The sequence below is a fragment of the Patagioenas fasciata genome, chromosome 2 (genome assembly GCF_037038585.1).
Source record: "Patagioenas fasciata isolate bPatFas1 chromosome 2, bPatFas1.hap1, whole genome shotgun sequence".
NCBI lineage: Eukaryota > Metazoa > Chordata > Aves > Columbiformes > Columbidae > Patagioenas > Patagioenas fasciata.
This window is the reverse complement of record NC_092521.1, coordinates 65,286,355-65,306,070: the sequence shown is the minus strand read 5'-3', so window position 1 is coordinate 65,306,070 and position 19,716 is coordinate 65,286,355. Positions and strand designations below refer to the sequence as shown.

Sequence of the window (19,716 nt, the reverse complement as noted above, 5' to 3'; positions counted from 1 at the left end):
TTAAGATGCTATTAATAGGAACCCTATTCTTTTTCTTGCCCATCAGTGACTGATACAGGCTGCCCAGAAGCAAACTGCCAGCACTTAACTCAGGCTCAAATCTGATCTACTCAATAGACTCCTACATTTATACAGTCCTAAAATTACATTCAGCCCTTGAAGGCAACCAGAAGGCTGATGTGGCCCCTGGTGAAAACGAGTTTGGCACCCCTGACCTGCAGGATGAGCACTTCAGAGGAATCTATGACTGCATTAACATTTCATCAAACAAAATTATAAAATTTGGTAGAGAATACGTACAACTGGCCCCACAAAATTTGATGGCACAACTGAGAAAGTTTCTCTGTTCCATGTAGTTGAGTGGAGTTTAGTTTAAAAGACAGAAATAGCACAGTTGTGTGTAAATTAAATGACATTATTTGAAAACAACTTTGAAAGATTGGAGACTAGAAATCTTGTCCAATTAATGTGTAACAATAGTCGATGATTTATTGACCTTTCTGTGAATATACAATTTCTATTAACAATCTTTAGATAAATTTTCTCAGAAATTCTTAATTATTTATGTTTAGTAATTTATGGTTAAACATTTTACAAGAAACAAGGCACTAAAATGTACAGTTAGTCATCCTTATTACATGCTCTGTGAGCTTCAAACATACAGTAGATTCCCTTCACTTAGACAATTATTTAATATCTCTTCCTTCAATGGTACTTATTGTTTCATTTCACACACCCCCAATTGTTAGAAAGTATACATTTTTGAGCTGTGCTTTTGTCTCCTTTTACTCATTGTTTCTGTAGAAAAAACAAATAATTTGCTATGAAAATTAGCTACACAATAAAGATAATGAAAACCGATTCCTCACATTTCCAAGGACTCAGATATACTGTGAGTTACTTGAGATTCAAACTATAATGTGGGCATTATTTATCAGTTAAAAACAACAGTAACATTTTTTTTTTTAAAGGTGCAATTCAGAAGCTACTTCTGTGCAGGCAGAAACAGCTTTCGTGGTGTTTGAGGCACTACAATACTGAACCAACACTTTACAACAGGTGAGATGACTGAAGCTGACATCATGCTAGGAAAATCAAGTTAGCCTAGTGCCTACCATCCAGCTAAAAAAGGGAATCTTAAATAATATACAGCTTTTAGTGCAATTTAAAAAGCAAAACCCAGAAACTGTTGCTAATAAAAGGCAAAGACCACAAGAGGTACCATCTAATACTCCATTGAAATATTTAGTATCAGAAGGAGTGTATACATTTTCAAGTATCTTTTGACAAATAGCCCAATACTTAAATGCTAGTTCCATTTTAGATGCTCACTGACTATAAGCACAAACACTGCACAATGTAATTTTATACATTGCTAAAATACAACAGAATCTAATGTCACATAATAAATACAACACAGTGTAAGGAAAGAGTGGTTTCCTAATTATTTGACCGCTTATACAAAAATGACAAAGAGGAGCACCTAGATTCAAGTTTCTGCTTGAGATTCTCAAGCTCTTGTGCTGGCAATAATTTAGAGATCTGATTTTCAGTGCCTCTGCATTTAGACTGCAGTGATCCTGAGCCCCCTGAACATACATGGAAAGGTTACCTCTTTCAGAGGTTTTCAGAGGATCCTTTTTGTCTCCTTGACCAAAGGAATTCAGGTGCAATTCCAGTGCTGGTGGAATAAACATGCAATATAAGGGAAGCTTCTGCAGGATAAGAAAAAGTGGTGGTGGAGAGAGAAAGTCTGGCAACAACCTTGAAAAATACCCTGGGTCATTGCCAAATTAAAATGAAAGTTACTTTTTCCCCTTGGAAAGATAAGACTCCTAAAAACCTGGCCAATAAGACTTCTCAAAACATAGTCAACATGATGTACCATCACAAGATGGTAGTACTGGCAGAGATGGCAATTACACATTTGGGGGCTGAAAAAAAATCTCTTAAAGCATTTTTGCTTGTTGGATATTGTAAAAATGCATCTGCAAAACAGCACGAATTTTTGGAACGTAGAAGTTCTTACTCACTTAACAATACAAGTCACTCAAAGATCACAGGAAGAAAACATATTAAAGAAAACCATGATGCAATTGTTTTTTATAAGCAAAACCCGTATTTTTTTACTTGTAGTCTCATAGGCTGGAAATTCCAGAAGATGCCCAGGGGAAGCGAGGCTCCAGTGCTCCCTGGAAATTGGTGGGATCTGAGAGTGCTCTGTTGAAAATCCCACCCATGGTTTCTAGAGCCCATTTTGCCCTGAAGTCCTGACTCGCCATGACCCCTGCTGAAGACAGTGGCTCAACACCTTTGACAAACTGACCCTGTAACTCCACCAGTGCGGCCAGATGCCAGTTGGTGGCAAAAGAGCTGGCACATGTTGTGAGTAGAAGTTCAGAAACACGACAAAAGAAAGGTACTGCCAGGGCTACGCCTTATAGTGCTCTGGGAAGTAGAGCAGATCTGAATATCTCTGTATTTGCATTTATGGATTACTAGAACTTTTCCTGATATGGATATAAAATGTCAGGACATCTGCATTTCAACAAGCTGAAGACCAGACCTCTCGTTGTTTTTAACCTAAGAGTCTACAGAGAGAAAAAAAAATTAAAAAGTGGAAAGGATAAATAAACATAAAAGCCCACATATAGCTGAAAATATGAAATATTAGAAAAGTAGCTGATATATTATTCATTTGTTTGAGTTTATGCATCTGGCTAACTGGAGATGGATTAACAGAGTTGGCTTTATTTTTTTATTTAAGAATGCAAACTAATTTGATGAAAGTAGCAAAGATTTTACAAGCAAGAAAGGTGAGACCATGTTTGTATGATATATTAACTATATACCAGTCAAACAAATCCTAACAGAAAACTGAATCTTTCAGACTGAAACTGTGTTAATTTATTGCTCTTGTTAACTGAACACTAACAGGATATAATTTTAACCTGTCCCATGATTTCTAAGAATTTAATATACAACAATTAAAAAACCCCAGTTGCTTACCACCCAAAGCTGTTTTCAGAGATCAAAGCAACCCACTGCTGTTACTTATGTCCATACTTGGTTTTTAAGTTGTGATGGGATATAAGCTTGAGTTTGCTGTGCCATGGGGTTTGAGCCACTTGTGTCTATGCTGTGGGTAAGAGAAGGGCTTAAGTTTAAGTCAGACTTTTCCCATGCCTTGTTTTCTCAGCCTGGCCCCCTGACAGTGCTGGATTTACAGAAGCAGCGTTGGGAACTGTGACATTTGGACCAGAATGAGAGCAGAGATCTACACTTCTCTGTCAAACCCACGGCAACATGCAGAGAAATCTGTTGGCTTCAGCAGGACTGTGCAAGCATAAACTGGAAGGAAGCAATTAATTTATCAGACTACAAGAGGAGTAAAAGCAAGATAGACCCCAAAAGACAGTGTTGTAATTGGCTGAGACAAAGCACTGTTCCAACTGTTTATTGATTGTACTTCTAAATTTGCCACCTTGTCAGTGTGACAAGGTACTGCAGTGACACAGTTAGCAATGATGGTTGTTCCTGCTGGCCACAGCCTCTCATTTTTGATTAGAATTCATCCACCACCTCTGATTTGATAATCGGAAAAGATACGGGGAATCAGTGCCAGACAACTTGAGAGTGTGAGCCCCTTGCGATGGTTTGACCAGTACCATCCAAGTAGGACCATTGCATTCAGGAGGAACAGGACAAAATCAGCATGGGAAGTCTTCTTCAAATGCTATCAGCCACCAACAGAGCGCAACATAAAGCCCAATGTGGCCTCTGAGCACTCAGGCAAGCCAATAATTGAAAGGAAACAAGTGCATTTTGGAAACTACTGTTGCTTTATTTGGCAAGGACTTGTAATTTCACCTCGTTTTAGATGGAAAGTTCGAGATAAGGCAATATTTGAATTGGACGTTGTTGTTCCTTAAGCAGAGGTTGAACCTCTTTATTATGTCAGCACTGATAACTTCCAGCCTGCCAAAATCTCTGCCCCGGTTTAAATACCAAATCCATCACATCACCTCCTTACATTGTACTTTTCAGACTCTCAGTATGTGAGAGCATTTACAAGATATTTTTCAGATAAACGGGACTTATCATGTGTGTGTCAATTCAGACTTCATACAGTCTGTAGAGTTGATATTCAAAAGCTGTAAAGCCGCATGGTTCATTGGGTTGAAGGAGAGTTCTGTGGGAACACACAGGTGTCAAATGGAACAGAATAATTTTTAGCAAAGCCTCAGTGAGAATATCAGGTCAAAATTTCAAAACTCCGTAATTAAAGAGAAGCAGGTTATTTTTCGCTGCATTATACTGTACAGAATGCATGGCAGGAATTCATATGGTTCATTTGTGGCTTAGTATTATAGATCATTTCAGGGTATAATGATAAGACAAGGGAAGGGACTTTTATGTGACCAAGTAATGGACAGAGCTTGAGCAGCTTATGTCACCTCATTAATGCCGTATAAACAATAAATTACTACTAAATTGGTGTATAATGCCAGTTTCAGATTCACGGCTGTCCAAGAACAGCCTCTTATATCTGAGAATAAATATCTGAAGACTTGTGGAATACAATCAATCTCAAGTTGTGTTGAATACAAATCTACTTCTGCTCTCTTGCCAAACAAATTTGATTAATGAGGTGCTCTAACATTTGGTCAGAAACTGAAGCACACAACTATTCTGCAGCTGGACTGAATAACAAAAGGGAAACAAACAATTTCAATCCACATTTGAAAAAAACCCACATAAATTAAATAAGGACTATCTAAAAAAAAATCTTGCTTTATTTCTGTTACATTAGGGAGTTATTTCCCTGTATATATGTAGTGTAACTTTTTATCTAGCCAGCCTTTCATCAGGAAGGCAACAGATTGTTTCTAGCTATTTTGTCTGCTTAATATTTTTTCCCCTTTTGTTTTTGTCCTGTGGCTGTTTTGACAGATTGGGAAATCTAGACTAGGATGAATTAGAAGATTTGGCAAAAATACTTCTTGATTCTTATTGTTAAAGAGGTTAAAGACCATCCAGTGAGACACACCCACATGCCCTCAACAGTTTTATAACCTGCAGCCATGTGGTGGACAACCTTTTCCTTTTCCTTTTTCCTTTTTCCCTTTTCCTTTTCCTTGCCTATGCCATTTGGCAGACTAGATGCCGGACAAATTTCACATGCCTTTCCACAGTGTGTAGGATGCATGTCTGGATATCGCAGTCACAGAAAACTGTCCAACTTCAGTTTAGTCAAGAGTGAGGTCTAATAACTCTAGAGGGATTCCTACCTGATGTGGTTACTTTTCTTATTGTCAGGCATTCGGAGCTGTGAATGGAGATGTCCAGAGCCTCAAAGGAAACAGCAGGGAAGGTGAAGACCATGCAGGGGAGTTGTTCAACATACGTGACAGTGTTACCTCTTAGGACAGCCAAGAGCTGTCTTCACTTCTGACTGGCCTTGAAAACCACACCAGCCCTTTTATTTTTGTCTTTGCAAGTTTTTAATTTGTTCAGGGTTATTAACATGACTGATGATGTGGGATGCTTAACCCTTTCACCACCAGAACAGTAAAATATTCAGAGCCACAGCTAGTACTTTTCTATTTTATTGCTCTTGTTTTAGGTCCAGGAATCTGTCCACGCTTCTATGTGCACTTTCTTTACATATAAGGGAATCAATCTGGTTTATGCAATCCCATGACCAAAAAAAAAAAAAATTAAAAAATTTAAAAATATCTACGAAGCAAAGTACCTTGTAAAACAGCAGCACAGAAGTTAATCTGTGATAACGGAAACAGAGATCACTGCTTGCTTTCACTGTAAAAATATATTATCCGATTCTTATAGATGGCAAAAAAAGGTGTTCTTTCTTTTTATCAAATGTACAGAGATTTCTTCTGTAGTGCTTTCAAAATTATATTGGCAGTCGCTGCATATTATCCTATCATCTTGTTACTTGATTTATTTTATTAGCCTAAATGTATTAATTTTAGTACACAGTAGTACTTACTTTGTACGGAAATGTTTCTGAGTATCTAACTAGAGACAAAGTTCAGGAACAGTGATGATGTGAGTTTACAGTTAGCTGCTTTGAGAAGAAACAGAAAAATAATATGAAAAGACAGGCAATTACCTAATAAAAATAACTAAGATGCATCAGTTTTATAAAAATAGCTTCCAACAAGCTAGCTCAAAATATGAAATCACAGGACTACTTGTAAGGGATTTTACTTGCCTGGAAAAAAATACATTTAAAATGTTATTTTAAGAATAACATGTAATTCCCCTACTCTCAAAGTAACAATAGATAAATGTGTAGCAGTTTATTGTTTCAATGTCATTATGAGAAAAATACCTGAAAATACGATATTGCACGGATGTGCGGTTGTATGGACCATAACCACAGAAATTCAGAATGAAACTGGAAGCATTGTAATGCAAGTGAGGAAGAAGGAGGACAGATCATAAAAGCCACTTTAACTACAACCAGCAGAAAAATATCTGCAAAAGATCATTGAAAACACCTACGTAATCATACAAATTCTTGGGAGACCATTAAAATTTGGTATTGGAAACACACGAAGATAAACAACCATTGAACAAAAGTCAAGACTACATCCTCAGCTGCACTAGATGAGCTATTACTCAGAAAAGGGCAGCAATGAGCCAGCCTGACTTCCCCTGTTCACAGGGCTACAATGGGACTACCTCAGCCCCGCGGTCTGAGTGCCGAGCTCAGCCACACCAGCTGTACCTGCTCTGTAAGGAACGCGTCTCTGGGCACTGGCTGCTCAGCGGGGCTGTGTGCTTCAGCCCCGGCTAAACACGTCACTGCAGTGTAGGAAGGAGCATCACGGAGAAGATTTGTGGCAAGCAGTAAGGTCCCTCGCTCCTGTGATAGAGCAGGTTGGGTGTTGAAGGAAGTAGTGTAGTACATTGCAGGATGCGTTATTTGTCAAGGGAAGAGTCTCAAGATGAGGAAATAACTATGAAAATCTTCCACTGACACTCTTCCACTACCTAGAAAGAAGGAACTTTGTTAGGAAGAAACCCCAGACCTAACATCTGCAGAACCCCAAGGATTTATGAAGAATCAGTACCACTTATACAGCTTCAGCATCCTGCATTAGCTCTGTTCCTGATTAATTACCTTGTAGTCATAGAATAATAGCATCATTTTGGTTGGAAGAGACCCTCAGGATTATAGAGTCCAACCATAACCTAATTCTAGCACTAAACCATGTCCATAAGAACCTCATCTAAATGCCTTTTAAACACCTCCAGGGATGGTGACACCACCACTTCACTAGACAGCCTATTAACACAGACTGTCCTCCCAGAACTACAGGGAGCTGGAATGAAGGAAGTGCTCTTCTCTATACAGCCCTTTCTCTGCACTAATCTCTCTTCAGAATCCTCTGGTATGTTCCTAGCCTGTGCACAGAACCCAGGGTGCTCGGGCAGCTGTGTAGAAAAGGCTTACTAAACATACTTTCTGTGGAAGGGGAAGATGATGACTGTGAGAAGCACCTAGTTCATGGTCAGATATTGTGATAACAGACATTCTGGGCAAGAGAAAGGAAAGAGCAAACCACATAGCTCTGGGTGGAATTCCCTGGTCATATTGCTGGCTGAAAAATTAAGAGGCTGAGAACAATGGCCACAACATGGCTAGTGTGTATTTTTTCTTTTGGGGGTAGGCAGGGATCATTTTACCCAGAATATCTTTTGATTTCGTTCTTGCCAACAACTTGTATAACAAATCCAGAGAAGAACAGGTATGTTGTTCTTCTTAAAATAACTGCTGTATTTTATCTATGAAAAAAAAAAACTTGTGAAAATAACCTACGTAGCTTGGCCAAATGGTTAACAGGAAAACACAATGATGTAAAAGTATCTGAATGATGTAAGCAAGAAGACAGGGAGAAGAAGAAATGGACATACTGCTTGAGATGCCTATATTAAATAGAAAAGTCAAAAAAAAAAAAAAAAAGAAAAGCTAAACCCTATCAGCAGAATAAATAATTTTAAAAAATTCCACATTTCTCAAGTAATTTAAACTCCACCACATAAATCAATTTATAAAGCCATTAGCTGGAGAAGCCAAAGCCTAGCAAGGAGACATACTACTTCATCTTGTTGATCTTTTACATTGTTCTGTGTCTATCACCCAACCTTATAGCAACCAACCATCAGCGACAGATGGGAAAGCAACAGACTGTGTCATCAGTAAGGCATCTATTACCTGTATCACAAAAGCATCTTGTATCATTTGTGTTAGGTGTGACATTCCCATTCTTCCTCTACTGATCATTCTTTCTTTCACATCTTCATCCTGGCTTTTTCTAATTTTTCACCTGCAATTTTCTTTCTTTTAAATAGAACCTGAATTAAAAGACACTTTTGTTCAGCCTAAGAACTGTAACTTTTCATTTCAGGACAAGTATATATACCAAAATGCAAGGCATTTCTCACTTAGTGCAGTCCAAAACCATGCATATTTTAAGTGACCTTTTAATATAAAAATAAAAAAAAATCTTTCACAAGCAATAGTATAATTTTCAGGAGTCAAAACTATGCTTGTCTCACATATCACGAGATTCTCCCTGGGCTATTTCATTCTTTCTCACAGGGCTATCTAGAACTGAATTGTCTCTCCATTCTTGCTCTCTTCACAGTGCTGAAATTGTCTCCATCCGTCACCTTTTGACACCTTAACGTACATGGTTTCAATTTCATAGTTTCAAATTACTTTCACTTAGAAGCAGCATGGAAGCAATCCCATCACTGGTTAAGAGAAATGTCTTTCCTATCCTTTTTTCTGGATGGTGCCTGAACAATCATCATAACTGCTCAAATAACTGACTCATCTTCCGGACCACAGAACGCAACCTCAGAACAAAAAGGTTCTTACTCCTGTTTACTTCTTTTGCCTCTACTTCTATTATACATCATTGTCCTACTGTCCAATAGTGTTTCCATTCAGCAGAAAAAAAATGCATCCTTAAAGATATTCTTCTTTGTGCTTCCTTTACACAGCCAATTTATAAGAAACCTGAGTTTGCTGTCAAAAAGATCTGTCTTCAGATTTCATACATGGCCTACTTTTGATCTTGCAGCAGCTCTGCAAATTTCTTTTCTCTCTGTCATATAAAATAAGTTGCAATAAATCACCCCCATTGTGATTGCTGGTGTTAGCACATTGAATGCATGTACCACAGCGTTAACCACAGTGAGTACTGTGGTTGATAATGGCAGCGCTTGCAGAGATGAATCATCAGCAGGGAAAGCAGTTCAAGAAAAAGAAACACACACACACAAAAAGAAAACAAAAATCCAAAGCAAAACCAAAAGAAACTCACACCACCAGAAAGAACATCCAGGGAAGAGATGGGCGAGTAACTGGGAATGTATGTTTTGTAACATACCCTGATTTGAATATGTTGCTCACCGTATGGACTTGCCCTCATGCATCATGATCTGAAAATACTTTATTGAACAATGGGATACTCAGGTTTTTCCCTGAAACTTTATGTTTTTTTCATTTTTCTCACTGCTCCAAGTGATGGTTGTACACCTTCCTGTAAAACAGGTTTTCACACTTCAGAAGTTCTTATGAATCTTCATGGAGTGCTGTATTTCACATTTTCTTAAGCCTTGTGCCACTAGACTAAATCATTGCCTGGGGAAGGATTTTTTTAAAATTTTTTTTTTCTTTTTTTGTGCTTTCCTACCATCTACTGTTCTGGGTCCCCAAACTTTGTGCGGACCTTCATGTGAATGCTTTCTTACGAATCATGTCCATTACCCCTCACTGACAGGCAAGAAACACACCACCAGAACATGCAGGATGGAACAAAACAGAACAGTACTCCAAGACAGGAATGATTCCCTTGAACTGCTTCCCATCCTACATGAAGGTAAAAGAGGAAGCATCTGAGTCTTCTTGCAGCTCGGGAGAGGCTGAAATACTCCAGCTATGCCATTAAGTATTGCACGGGGGTAAAGAGGGAGACTTTGCCAATGGACTGGATGGCTTGTGACATTTTAAGAGCTTTATGAATTATTAAAAAGCTCTTGCCCTTAGAACGGCTCCAGGTGAACAGCACGCAGCAGTGGCAGCAGCATGCATCCCTCCTATTTCCGTATTCTACTTGGATATGAGATGGGCCTTGAAAAGAGAGGACAAGCACAGTGGCTTTTGAGGAAAAAGTCCCTTTCTTTCCAACTTCTTAAGGGTCAAGGCTCAAACAACCGGAGGACAAATCCACAACTGTTCTCTCAATCAGCCAGCGAGCTGGAAAATATTACTGTTCTTCACAACTAAAGGGCACAGTTACTACAGTGGTCCTTTTGCTATTTTCTTCATTTTTACATCTTCTGTGAAGAATAAGTTATGAACTATAGTAACCACAGTCAAGCTGGTTTGGTTTGGTTTTGTTTTCTAAACCCCAGCATAACTATCCAACCAATACCTGTCAATCACCTTTTGTCTCAATAGCAGAGAACAACACAGAGGCTTGCCTTCATTTGGGAAATGATAGATTGAAAGAGATAGAAATAAAAATAAATACTATAACCTCATGTTTAAAGCTGTTAAGTTCTCTTAAGAACATCCAATGTAAGAATACCGAGAGTACCTTAAATTTCACAGGTATTTTGAGAGGGAAAAATATGTTCACATTTTAGAACACCGTGCATGTCTAAAAGTTAAACAAATCAGAACTAGCTACAAATGAACAATAAGGTTTTCCCCTTGGTGGACTCTGCCTCTGTTTCCCTAAATGTTAAGAGTCAAAGTGTGTTCACTATCAGCAAGGTACTGATCCTGTCACTGTACATTCACATTAGAAAACCTTCTTTCCAGTGCATGTTACTCATAAATGTGCTCAATCAGACTGACTCTCTGCCCCTTTATGTTCTACGGTGAATTAGGAAAGGGCCTGTTAAAGGATGATACAGGCCATTCTTTTGTGATGGTCTGCAGTTTTCTCTCCCAATACATTTTCTTTTTATTTAGCACTTCCATTTTTATTCTGTGTTCCTCTTCAGCCATCTCACACTCTCTTTCTATTTGCTGTATTTTTGCCACATGAACTTCATTCATTTGGATTAACTGCAGTTGCAAAATTGACATTTGCTGATGATGTTCTTCTTCATGCATCTTTTTTAGAGCACTTTCCTGAGATGCTTTACTTCTGTAGTTCTTATCTGCTGCTATTCTGACATCAGAACACGAAGGCTCAGGTTGAGAGGTACCTTCACATACTGGGAAATGTACCAGTTCTTTCTCTTCATCACAGAGTTCTCTATTTGAGACAACAAATGACTCTGCAAAACATAAGAGGAAAAAGTATTATAGAATTTCATTATTCTCCCTCAAGAAACATGAACTTGTGATAATGCAGTTATTGGTGCACACATCTAAAACTTGTGCTTCTGTACTATAGTACAGGAGCCACTAGATAACACAGTTCTTTTACAGATTACGACAGACATAATGGTCTGAACTGGAACACTTTGAGTTCCGTTGATAGACCTCCATGGCTATAACAGGAGCTCAGAATACTAAAGAGCACACAGACATTTATAAGCAGACACTTAAATTTAGGTGGCTGAGCCTGGAGTTGAACCTTAATACAGCTGTTCAAGCCAAATCCATATGTGACTTGCAATATTTTTATGAAAGATTTGAATCTTAGGTAAAGAGCTGCAACAACATTAACACCAAGAGACTGAGGGAATACTAGGAAGACTACTACTTATTCCTTTGTTATTGCTACTCTATATGCTGTAAGTGCAGTGGTGTATGTTTGGGGGAAAAAATACACTATTCTAACTTCGAGAAGGTTCTACCAATTCTACTGAAATAAGAGAAACTACTCATGGAATAAAATAGTAATTGCTGCAAATAAGGGTCCCAAAATACATTTATTTACAAATCATGATTACTACTTATGTTGAATACAATTATGAACGAGACATTGTAAGAATGTTATCTAACAATGTAGTTACTGTTCAAGGACGCTCTTCTATTTGCAATCCTGGTATTACAAAATTTGCAAGAAGATGCTGTAGCCGCCCTCCCTCTGTGGTTTTGGATTACTCCTTCTGTGTATGCTTGTCAAACAAAGAGGAATGTGGTGCTCAACTTTTTCAAAAAGGTCATTCTCCAATATGGACTGCGGTGTGAAATGTGGCTCTACATACTCTTTTTAGTCCTTCTTGAAAACAAAGGAGGGACGACCTACAGGGAACTCTTGCAGCAGACAATTGTGTATCAATTTGCTGGTGCTGGCTTTTTTTTTTTTTTTTTTTTTTTTTAAAGTGCTCAGACAACCTTTTCCCAACAAACACTATTTTATAAAGGATCAAATTATCCTAGGGACTGTCCTCTGGAAAGCCAGCATGATAGCTACTGTGATGCTTGCCAGAAAGTAGCAGATATGTCAAAAACTGATGAAAAAAAATTAAGCGAAACCTCAGTTTAACTCCTGGGGGCCTAAGGAAATACAATAGGGAGTCTCGTAATATCATAGCTCTGAAATTACTTTTCTATAACCAGCAGTCACAGCTAAGTGGAGAGATTTAGACTGCTGGATGAGAATCACTGGCAAAATCACATACAAAACAATTCAACTTGCATCATTACAGCAACATTTATACCTTGACTAGAAGCGTCAGGCTGATATTCAGAATCTTCTTCTGGTGGGCTCTGCAAAAAGTACATTTGCTCAGGCATTATGCTGGCAATCTTCTCCTTCCCTATGATGTGGGTATTTATAAGCGGACTAATACTTCTTTTTACCTTCTCCCGCCTTTCATGTGCCATTATCTTTTTTGTCCGTGCCTTGATATTTTCCCAGCATTTCTTTAACTGTTTGAAGTCTCGCAGTGATACACTGGGCTGTGAATTATATTCATGAGCTAGTGCTTGCCAGGTACGTTGTTTCAGAGCAATAGTTCTTGCATCGCTCTTTTTACATTCAAGCACGTATTTGTATTTTTCAACTAATGCAAGCAGCACACTCTTCTCCACTTCTGAGAAGTATTTAGCAGGCTTTATTATTTCGTTTTGCATTTTCTAATGTTTCTCCAGGAAGCCAAAAATCCTATGAAAACAATGATGAAAGAAAAAAGAAAATCACAAATTACAACTGGGTACAGCATCAGAAAACTGTATTTCAGCAAATAACTCCTAAGCATAGCTTCTGATTCTAAAACATTTTCATTTTCATACTTTGTGAGTAGTTCTACAGCACATATTGGAACATCCAGGTAAGATGTAATAAAATTACATCCTGTTTTCTATTGTGGCTTCAGTGGCTACACAGTTACAGAAGTATACCATAAGGAGGAGAAGCTTCATGTCTTTGTCACAATTTGTCTTGATACAAAATACTTAGTATTCAATTTACTTAGTAACTTGTTTTTAATAACCTGCTTTCCTATTCATTGCACTTTGCATCACCCAGGGAGTTTTCAAAGCCCCGAACTCCGGAGCAAGTCCCTAAACCCAGCCCTTGACAGCTTCAGGTTTAAGTCTAAAGCCACTTCCAGCAGGTTTGGGTTTTGTTTGGTACACAAAAGACCCTCTTCTGTCCTTGCTGTGTATAACTAATATCTCTCCTCCCTCTGCAATATTTGAAAGTTGTGTTGCAAATGATAGTTAGAAGTTCTCTTTTTAAAGAGTTCTGTTGGGTTGGTTCTACTCCCTGCTCAGGCCTCCTTGACTTGACATCCAATAGGCAGCAGGATCCTGACCAGTATTACAACACTGAGAAGAAGCAAAAGTTGCAAGAAAATATGAATTATAGAAACCGCTCTGAAGGTACAGGTTCTTCTCCCTTTACCGCTGACTCTGTGTGTGCAGCACTCTTCCTTGCACTCGTGCTGCTGGTCACTCCCAGAAGTAAATGACCAGGCTAAAAAAGAGTTTTGGACTCACCCAATACGGCCACTTCTATATACTTAGACCATCTTAACAACTATTCCCAAGCCTAGGACTTACATACACATTAGGGAAGGGGTAGATTACTTCTAGATTTTCGGCAGAAATTTCTGGATGATTAAGCTGAAAAAGGGGGAGCAATGGTGTCTCAGCTCACATTTCTTCTGGTTTTAATAATAAAACAGAGATGAAACATATACAATATGATACTTGGCTCATATTCCTAACAGTCTAGGACTCTCTCATAATGAATTTTCTAGTATTTTGCCCATTGTTTCCTTCTTCCCTCATAACATTACTGGAAGATGCAATAGATGTCACCATCAGATTTGCTCTTTACAATATTTTTCCTTAATTCCGCTGCACTAGGATTCTTTTCTTGCCATCTTTATAATTTTTTCCTCCAAATGTCTCAATACTTACATTTATCCTCATCTCTTTCAGTGAAAACAACTACTTATATTTACAAAGAAAGCTATCAAACAAGCTAACACCAAAATAAGAAATCAACTCTGACATAAGAACAGGAGTTTTCTCAAGAAGCCTATGAAATATGACAAAACCCAGCAAAACAACAGAGTCAAAGATTAGAGGAGGCAGCAGAACAAAGCCTAGAATAGTAAAACTGAAATAAAGTGAACAGAAATAAGTAATAATCTAAGTTAAATGTGTTAAGTCAGTAGCAGTAGGTATGTTGTACTCCTGCTGAAAAAGAGGCAACAAACACTCAGATTGTACTTTCTGTCAGTGCTCAACTGGGCAGTCACCAGGCATGTATGGATTGGGCAGCCAGCACTGTGGTTCCTGGCTAGTCACAATTCTGCTGCCTTTTCCTGAATGCTGGTGTCATAAGGACGCGGGAGAGGTAGAGGTTTTGCAGCAGATGGGATTTAGGGGACAAAGGGAAAGATCCATAGGAAACCAGACTTTATTAGTTCTGCTGCTTGCAGAACAGCTTGTCTATTTTGCAGGAAAGACAAAGGTGGAAGAAGGAAGAGAGCTGGGTGGCTGAGTGTCAGGAAGACAGTTCCCTGATCCAGCATTTCCTCCATCATGCTGTATCAAGTTATTTATTACTCTCTGTGAAAACTTAAGTCACCCCAGCTGTTGGTGACAGGAATTCTTAAACACCTATAATCTCACAGAACAAACTAAGTATATGTAAACAAACTTGAAAGTGTCACATACCAATCTTTATAATGTATAGGTCTAACAGACAGAAGAGAACATCACTTCAGAAGTTCCTTAAACAAAAAATAAATTAAAAAAAAAAAAAAGGTAAACAAAAAGAAATGGACATCCTAACAAAGAGATACTGAAAACTAGCAACTTTGCTCCTTGAAACAGCTCTCGAAACATGTAAAATAAGAGACCTCTAATGAAATGGACTCTACTAATCTATTTCACTTACGTATTTATTATACCATTTCAGACTATTGACCTGCTTTAGACAGCTGCTGAATTAAATTTTTATGACTAAATACTTCAGCCTTTCTTAGCCTCTATTTCACCAAGGAACAGGACGAAAAGCAGTCCCCACCATCAAGTCATAAGGTCCAATAGCTTATGACCCTGAAAAAACAGGATCAGAGCCTCTGTGTGATCAGAAATGGCTGATTCTGCCTTTCACTGATGCACATAAATCTTATTTCTAGCTTTGAAAAGGTGCAAGAATCTCAGACCAAAAATAATGTCATGCTTGTGTGTAGAAAATCCCTTTAATTAGAAAACCAATGGATTTTCATGAACTTCAGAGACTTAAGTTCAAAAAGTCAAGCCATGGTACAGAGACTTCTGGATTTCAGGGGCTAAATATTTAGCTACACAGACTGGCAGAGATCAACTGATATTAGTAAATATTTAAAGCATTTCCAAATATGACTTCATATATATTAACAACCTATGTACTAGGATAACAGCTCATCTTTCATGGATGGAGCCACAGCAAAACTTCAAGTATCACTTTCCTACCACTCTATCATTTATTATTATTATTTTTACTGTGGTAGCATCTGAGATCCCCAGTTATAAGCCCCAATACTGTACACTTTAGAATGCAAACCTAGGTCCTACTTTGAGAACACAATATATGTCTTCCCTTCCCCCATACACATTCTCAACTGTTTTTTCCTACACATACACACTGTGCTTGTGTCCTTTGCATGAAAAAGCTGGGATTATGATCTAGGACACATAAAAGAACTCAAGAACTCATGAAAGCACTTTAATGCACTTACTACATGGAAGATAAGAGTTCTTGAAGATTCTTTTCAAGCTCTTACATGCTTAGCCTGCTTGCTTCAATATATTAAAGCCCATTTTCAATTAGGTGAACAAAAAGCACTCTGAGATGTCAGAGAACTTAGAATACTGTGAAGTTGCAGTAAAACACCACCATATATTTATATTCACCTCTTTTGCTTTATGCATATCAATCATGTTCTGGCAGCCCACTGGCTCCTCTGCAGAATATGAGAAAGGACTCTCACAAGCCCAAATTATTTCCATTTTGAGGCTAAAAGATCCTTCCAGGACATATGCCCAGGATATAATTTAGCATGTAGCAATCTGTGCTGAAACTGAAGTAGTTTACTGTGTATAGTTGATAGAGTAAACAGGATTGACTTGGGAATGTGTAGGCACATGAGGACAGTTGCACAGTAAATTTAAAGAAACAAAGAATGGAAGGTTTCTCCCACTGTTACAGGAGCCCAGGCTCTAAGACGTGCAGTAATGAAGTACTTTATCCTAAGTATCTTCTCCTGGCATGGCTCAATTCATAACTTGTCCTAAAACAAATCAGTGTCCTAAGTGCTTGTCCTGTTACACAAACCTTTATCTCTTTAAAATAACAACAACAACAACAAAAAATCTCCTAGCTCCTTATTTTTACTTTGAAATGTTGTGTGGTTTTCTTCTTTTAAAGACTATAAGTGATATGCTGTGATCTGCTGGAATAATATATTGCAAAAGAATTACACAAGTGAAAAAGTGCACATATGTTCATAAATATATATACATATTATTTTACTTGCACACACCTAAAGATACACCCAAACTCCAACCAGTTGCAAGGAAGCCCATTTAAAAAAAAAAATCACTTCAGATTGGTATGTATGAGCATTTTCAGTCCCCCAAATATTTTTTTTTTTAGGCATAAGAAAATGCAAAGAACAAGTTATGATGGTAACCCAAATGTTAAGGTTACACTAACCAAACACAAAGAAAATAGTTCGCTAGCAAACTGTGGTCACTTATGGTTTGAAAAAATAATTAATTTGCCAATGCCAAAAGGATTACTAACAGAAATAGTTAAGGATTGAAAAAAAGACAAAATTGGACTGAAAACCAGAGAAAATTTATTTATCCAACTTATATTGCAGATGAATTAGCAGCATTGGAATTAAATAATAATCCTGCCCTTTTCATCCAGTGTTTGATGGTGAAAGGAAGGCATGGAATGCAATGACCCAAACTGGCCATAACAACAGGTTTACATTTCATTTGAATGACAGAACCAGCAGCAAACAGTGTCCTTCTTCCTCAAATGTTGGGTTTTCCTCACAGAGCTTCCAGGCCTGACCCTGTCTACCTCAAGACTTGAAATCACTACGTTATTAGGTGCAGATTATAAATACGAATGAGATTTGTATGTAAATCATGTTACATACAAATTAAAAAAACACCTTTTGGGGTGCTTTTACCCCCATGTTTTAATGCAAATCTATAGTTATCATGGATCATCCAGCAAATGAACAAAATAGACTTAGTAAAAATTCACAGTACTTTGCCTAAATTTCTCCTGGCAAATTTTATATACATATACACACAAATGTATTTAAAAATATATAATATTACATTATTTAGACACACACATAGATATATTTTAAGCGGGTCATCCCGCTACCTATGGAGGACATCCAAAGCAGTTTGTGCAAAGAAAGGTAATGGACGCAGGTTGTTATTTCAAACGATTGTCTGAAATTCATCAATAAACAGGCATAAACCGGAATCCTACCAGACTCTCCCGCACCCGAACTTCTCAAACATCAACTCGAGCTTGCTTTTAATTGCCTCGCTAGCTCTTCTTCTGCTTGAACGAGAAAGGAGAGAGCAGGTCCCGGCTCGACAAAAGGCGGCCGCTCCACCCAGGGCGGGCATGCAGGCTGCGGCGCGGATCCGGGGACATCTGCCGCGGCGGGAGGAACGGCGGGCGGTCACGCTTGTCACCCAGCGCCCCGGAGACCGCGCTCCGCGGGGCCGGCGGGGACAAGCCCACCCTGCGGCTCCCTGGTGGCTCCCTCCTCGTAACAAAGCGCCGCCGAGAGCCGTCGCCGGCTGCCTCGCCTTCCCCTCCCCTTCCCTCCCCTCCCCTCTCCTCCCCCCGCACCCGCGCTGGGCGGCCGGGCCTGCCTCCCTCACCTCCTCGCCGGCTGGTCGCTCCTTCAGCTCCCCGCAAACCCCGCGCTGGATTTCCGCCTCTCCACAGCGCGGGCGGGGCGGCAACCCTCCTCTCCCCACGGGAGGCCCGGGCGGCGAGGAGGAGCCGTCCCGAGGGACCCCGAGCACTCCGGGTGCGGGGTGTGTGTGTGTGTGTGTGCGGGGGGGCTGTTCTGGGGAGCGAACACCCAGCGGCCGCCGGGAAGGGGGTGGGCAGCGCCGTCTGCACCTGGCGCGGGCCAAGCTCCGGGGCCGCCCGTCGCTAGCGCAGCGCCCCGCATCCCCCCAGCCCGGGACGGGAACCCCCCGGCCCCACCCGCCGCAGTCCCGGTGCAACGGGAGCAAACGCCAGCTCGGGCTTTACCTCCGATAGCGCCCGGCGGAGCCACACGCGTGTGCGCCAGCGCTCCCAGCGGCGGCTGGGCGAGCAGCGGGCCCTTGAATGCCGCGCCGTTCCGCCGCCGCGCCCCGTCTCCTCCCGCCGGCGCGGAGCTGCTGCCCCTCGCTACCGTACAGTCCCCTAGGCCCCCACGACGCAGCTCCTGCCCGCGGCAGCCCTGCGGTTTCCCCGGCTCCTTGCGGGAACAAGTGTCCTTCCCCTCCCCGGCAGGGCTGGAAGTGTCAGCAAGGCCAGTGTCCCTCGGCGGGCGGCCCCGGAGCCGGCTCACTTTATGGGCGCCTTTGTTCGTGTGGGATTTGTAGCTTGCCCCTCCCCACCCCTCCGCGGTCCGGAGTGGGACAAACCCCTATCGTGTTCTTCATAAGCGCACACTCCGGACTCTGCGCGCCTGGTGGCTGTTGCGTGTCGTCTGTCCCAGCCCATGCGCGCATCGCAAGCACAGGAAAGAAAGCGGGAAGCTTGAAATAGTTCGGATTAGTTCGGTTTTCGAGATGCGCGTAATCTTCTGCTGGCTTTGTGCTTCCACTATACTCGGCGCTGGTGAGGTCCCACCTTGAATCCTGTGTTCAGCTTTGAGGTCCTCATCATAAGAAGGACATTGAAATACTTGAGAGAGTGCAGAGAAGGGTGATGAAGCTGGTGAGGGGTCTGGAGCACAAGTCTGATGAGGAGCGGTGAGGGAGCTGGGACTATTTAGCCTGGAGAAAAGGAGGAGGCTGAGAGGAGACCTGATCGCTGTCTACAACTACCTGAAAGGAGGTTGTAGCGTGGAGGGTGTTGGTCTCTTCTCCCGAGCAACAAGTGATAGGACAAGGGGAATGGCCTCAAGTTGTGCCAGGGGAGGTTTAGACTGGATATTAGGAAAAAATTCTTCATGTAAAGGATTGTCAGGTATTGGAACAGGCTGCCCAGGGAAGTGGTG

The 19,716-nt window shown here is 40.3% G+C and overlaps 1 protein-coding gene and 1 long non-coding RNA gene across 7 annotated transcripts in view; one reads left to right on the top strand and one right to left on the bottom strand.

Annotated features, from left to right (window-relative positions):
• Window positions 1-455: 455 nt before the first annotated feature.
• Window positions 456-18,490, bottom strand: MSANTD3 (Myb/SANT DNA binding domain containing 3). Of its 2 annotated transcripts, none has more exons than XM_065831018.2 (3): window positions 18,377-18,490; window positions 12,670-13,115; window positions 456-11,334 (listed from the first exon to the last, which is right to left on the bottom strand). In XM_065831018.2, exons 2-3 carry the CDS (start codon window positions 13,082-13,084, stop codon window positions 10,925-10,927), a joined length of 825 nt encoding a protein of 274 aa, XP_065687090.1. In that variant the 5' UTR covers window positions 13,085-13,115; window positions 18,377-18,490; the 3' UTR covers window positions 456-10,924. The 2 variants fall into 2 exon arrangements, with proteins under 2 accessions (XP_065687090.1, XP_065687089.1); XM_065831017.2 differs by lacking the exon at window positions 18,377-18,490 and adding an exon at window positions 17,973-18,270.
• The window catches only part of LOC139827185 (uncharacterized), a 17,430-nt gene continuing 16,171 nt past the window's right edge, over window positions 18,458-19,716 (top strand). For 4 of the 5 annotated variants that reach the window (XR_011737488.1, XR_011737487.1, XR_011737486.1 and 1 more), the window contains exon 1: window positions 18,802-19,334. This is a non-coding gene — a long non-coding RNA (uncharacterized lncRNA). Of the gene's footprint in view, window positions 18,529-18,801; window positions 19,335-19,716 lie in introns of those variants that run through there. The other variant, XR_011737485.1, reaches the window with a different exon arrangement.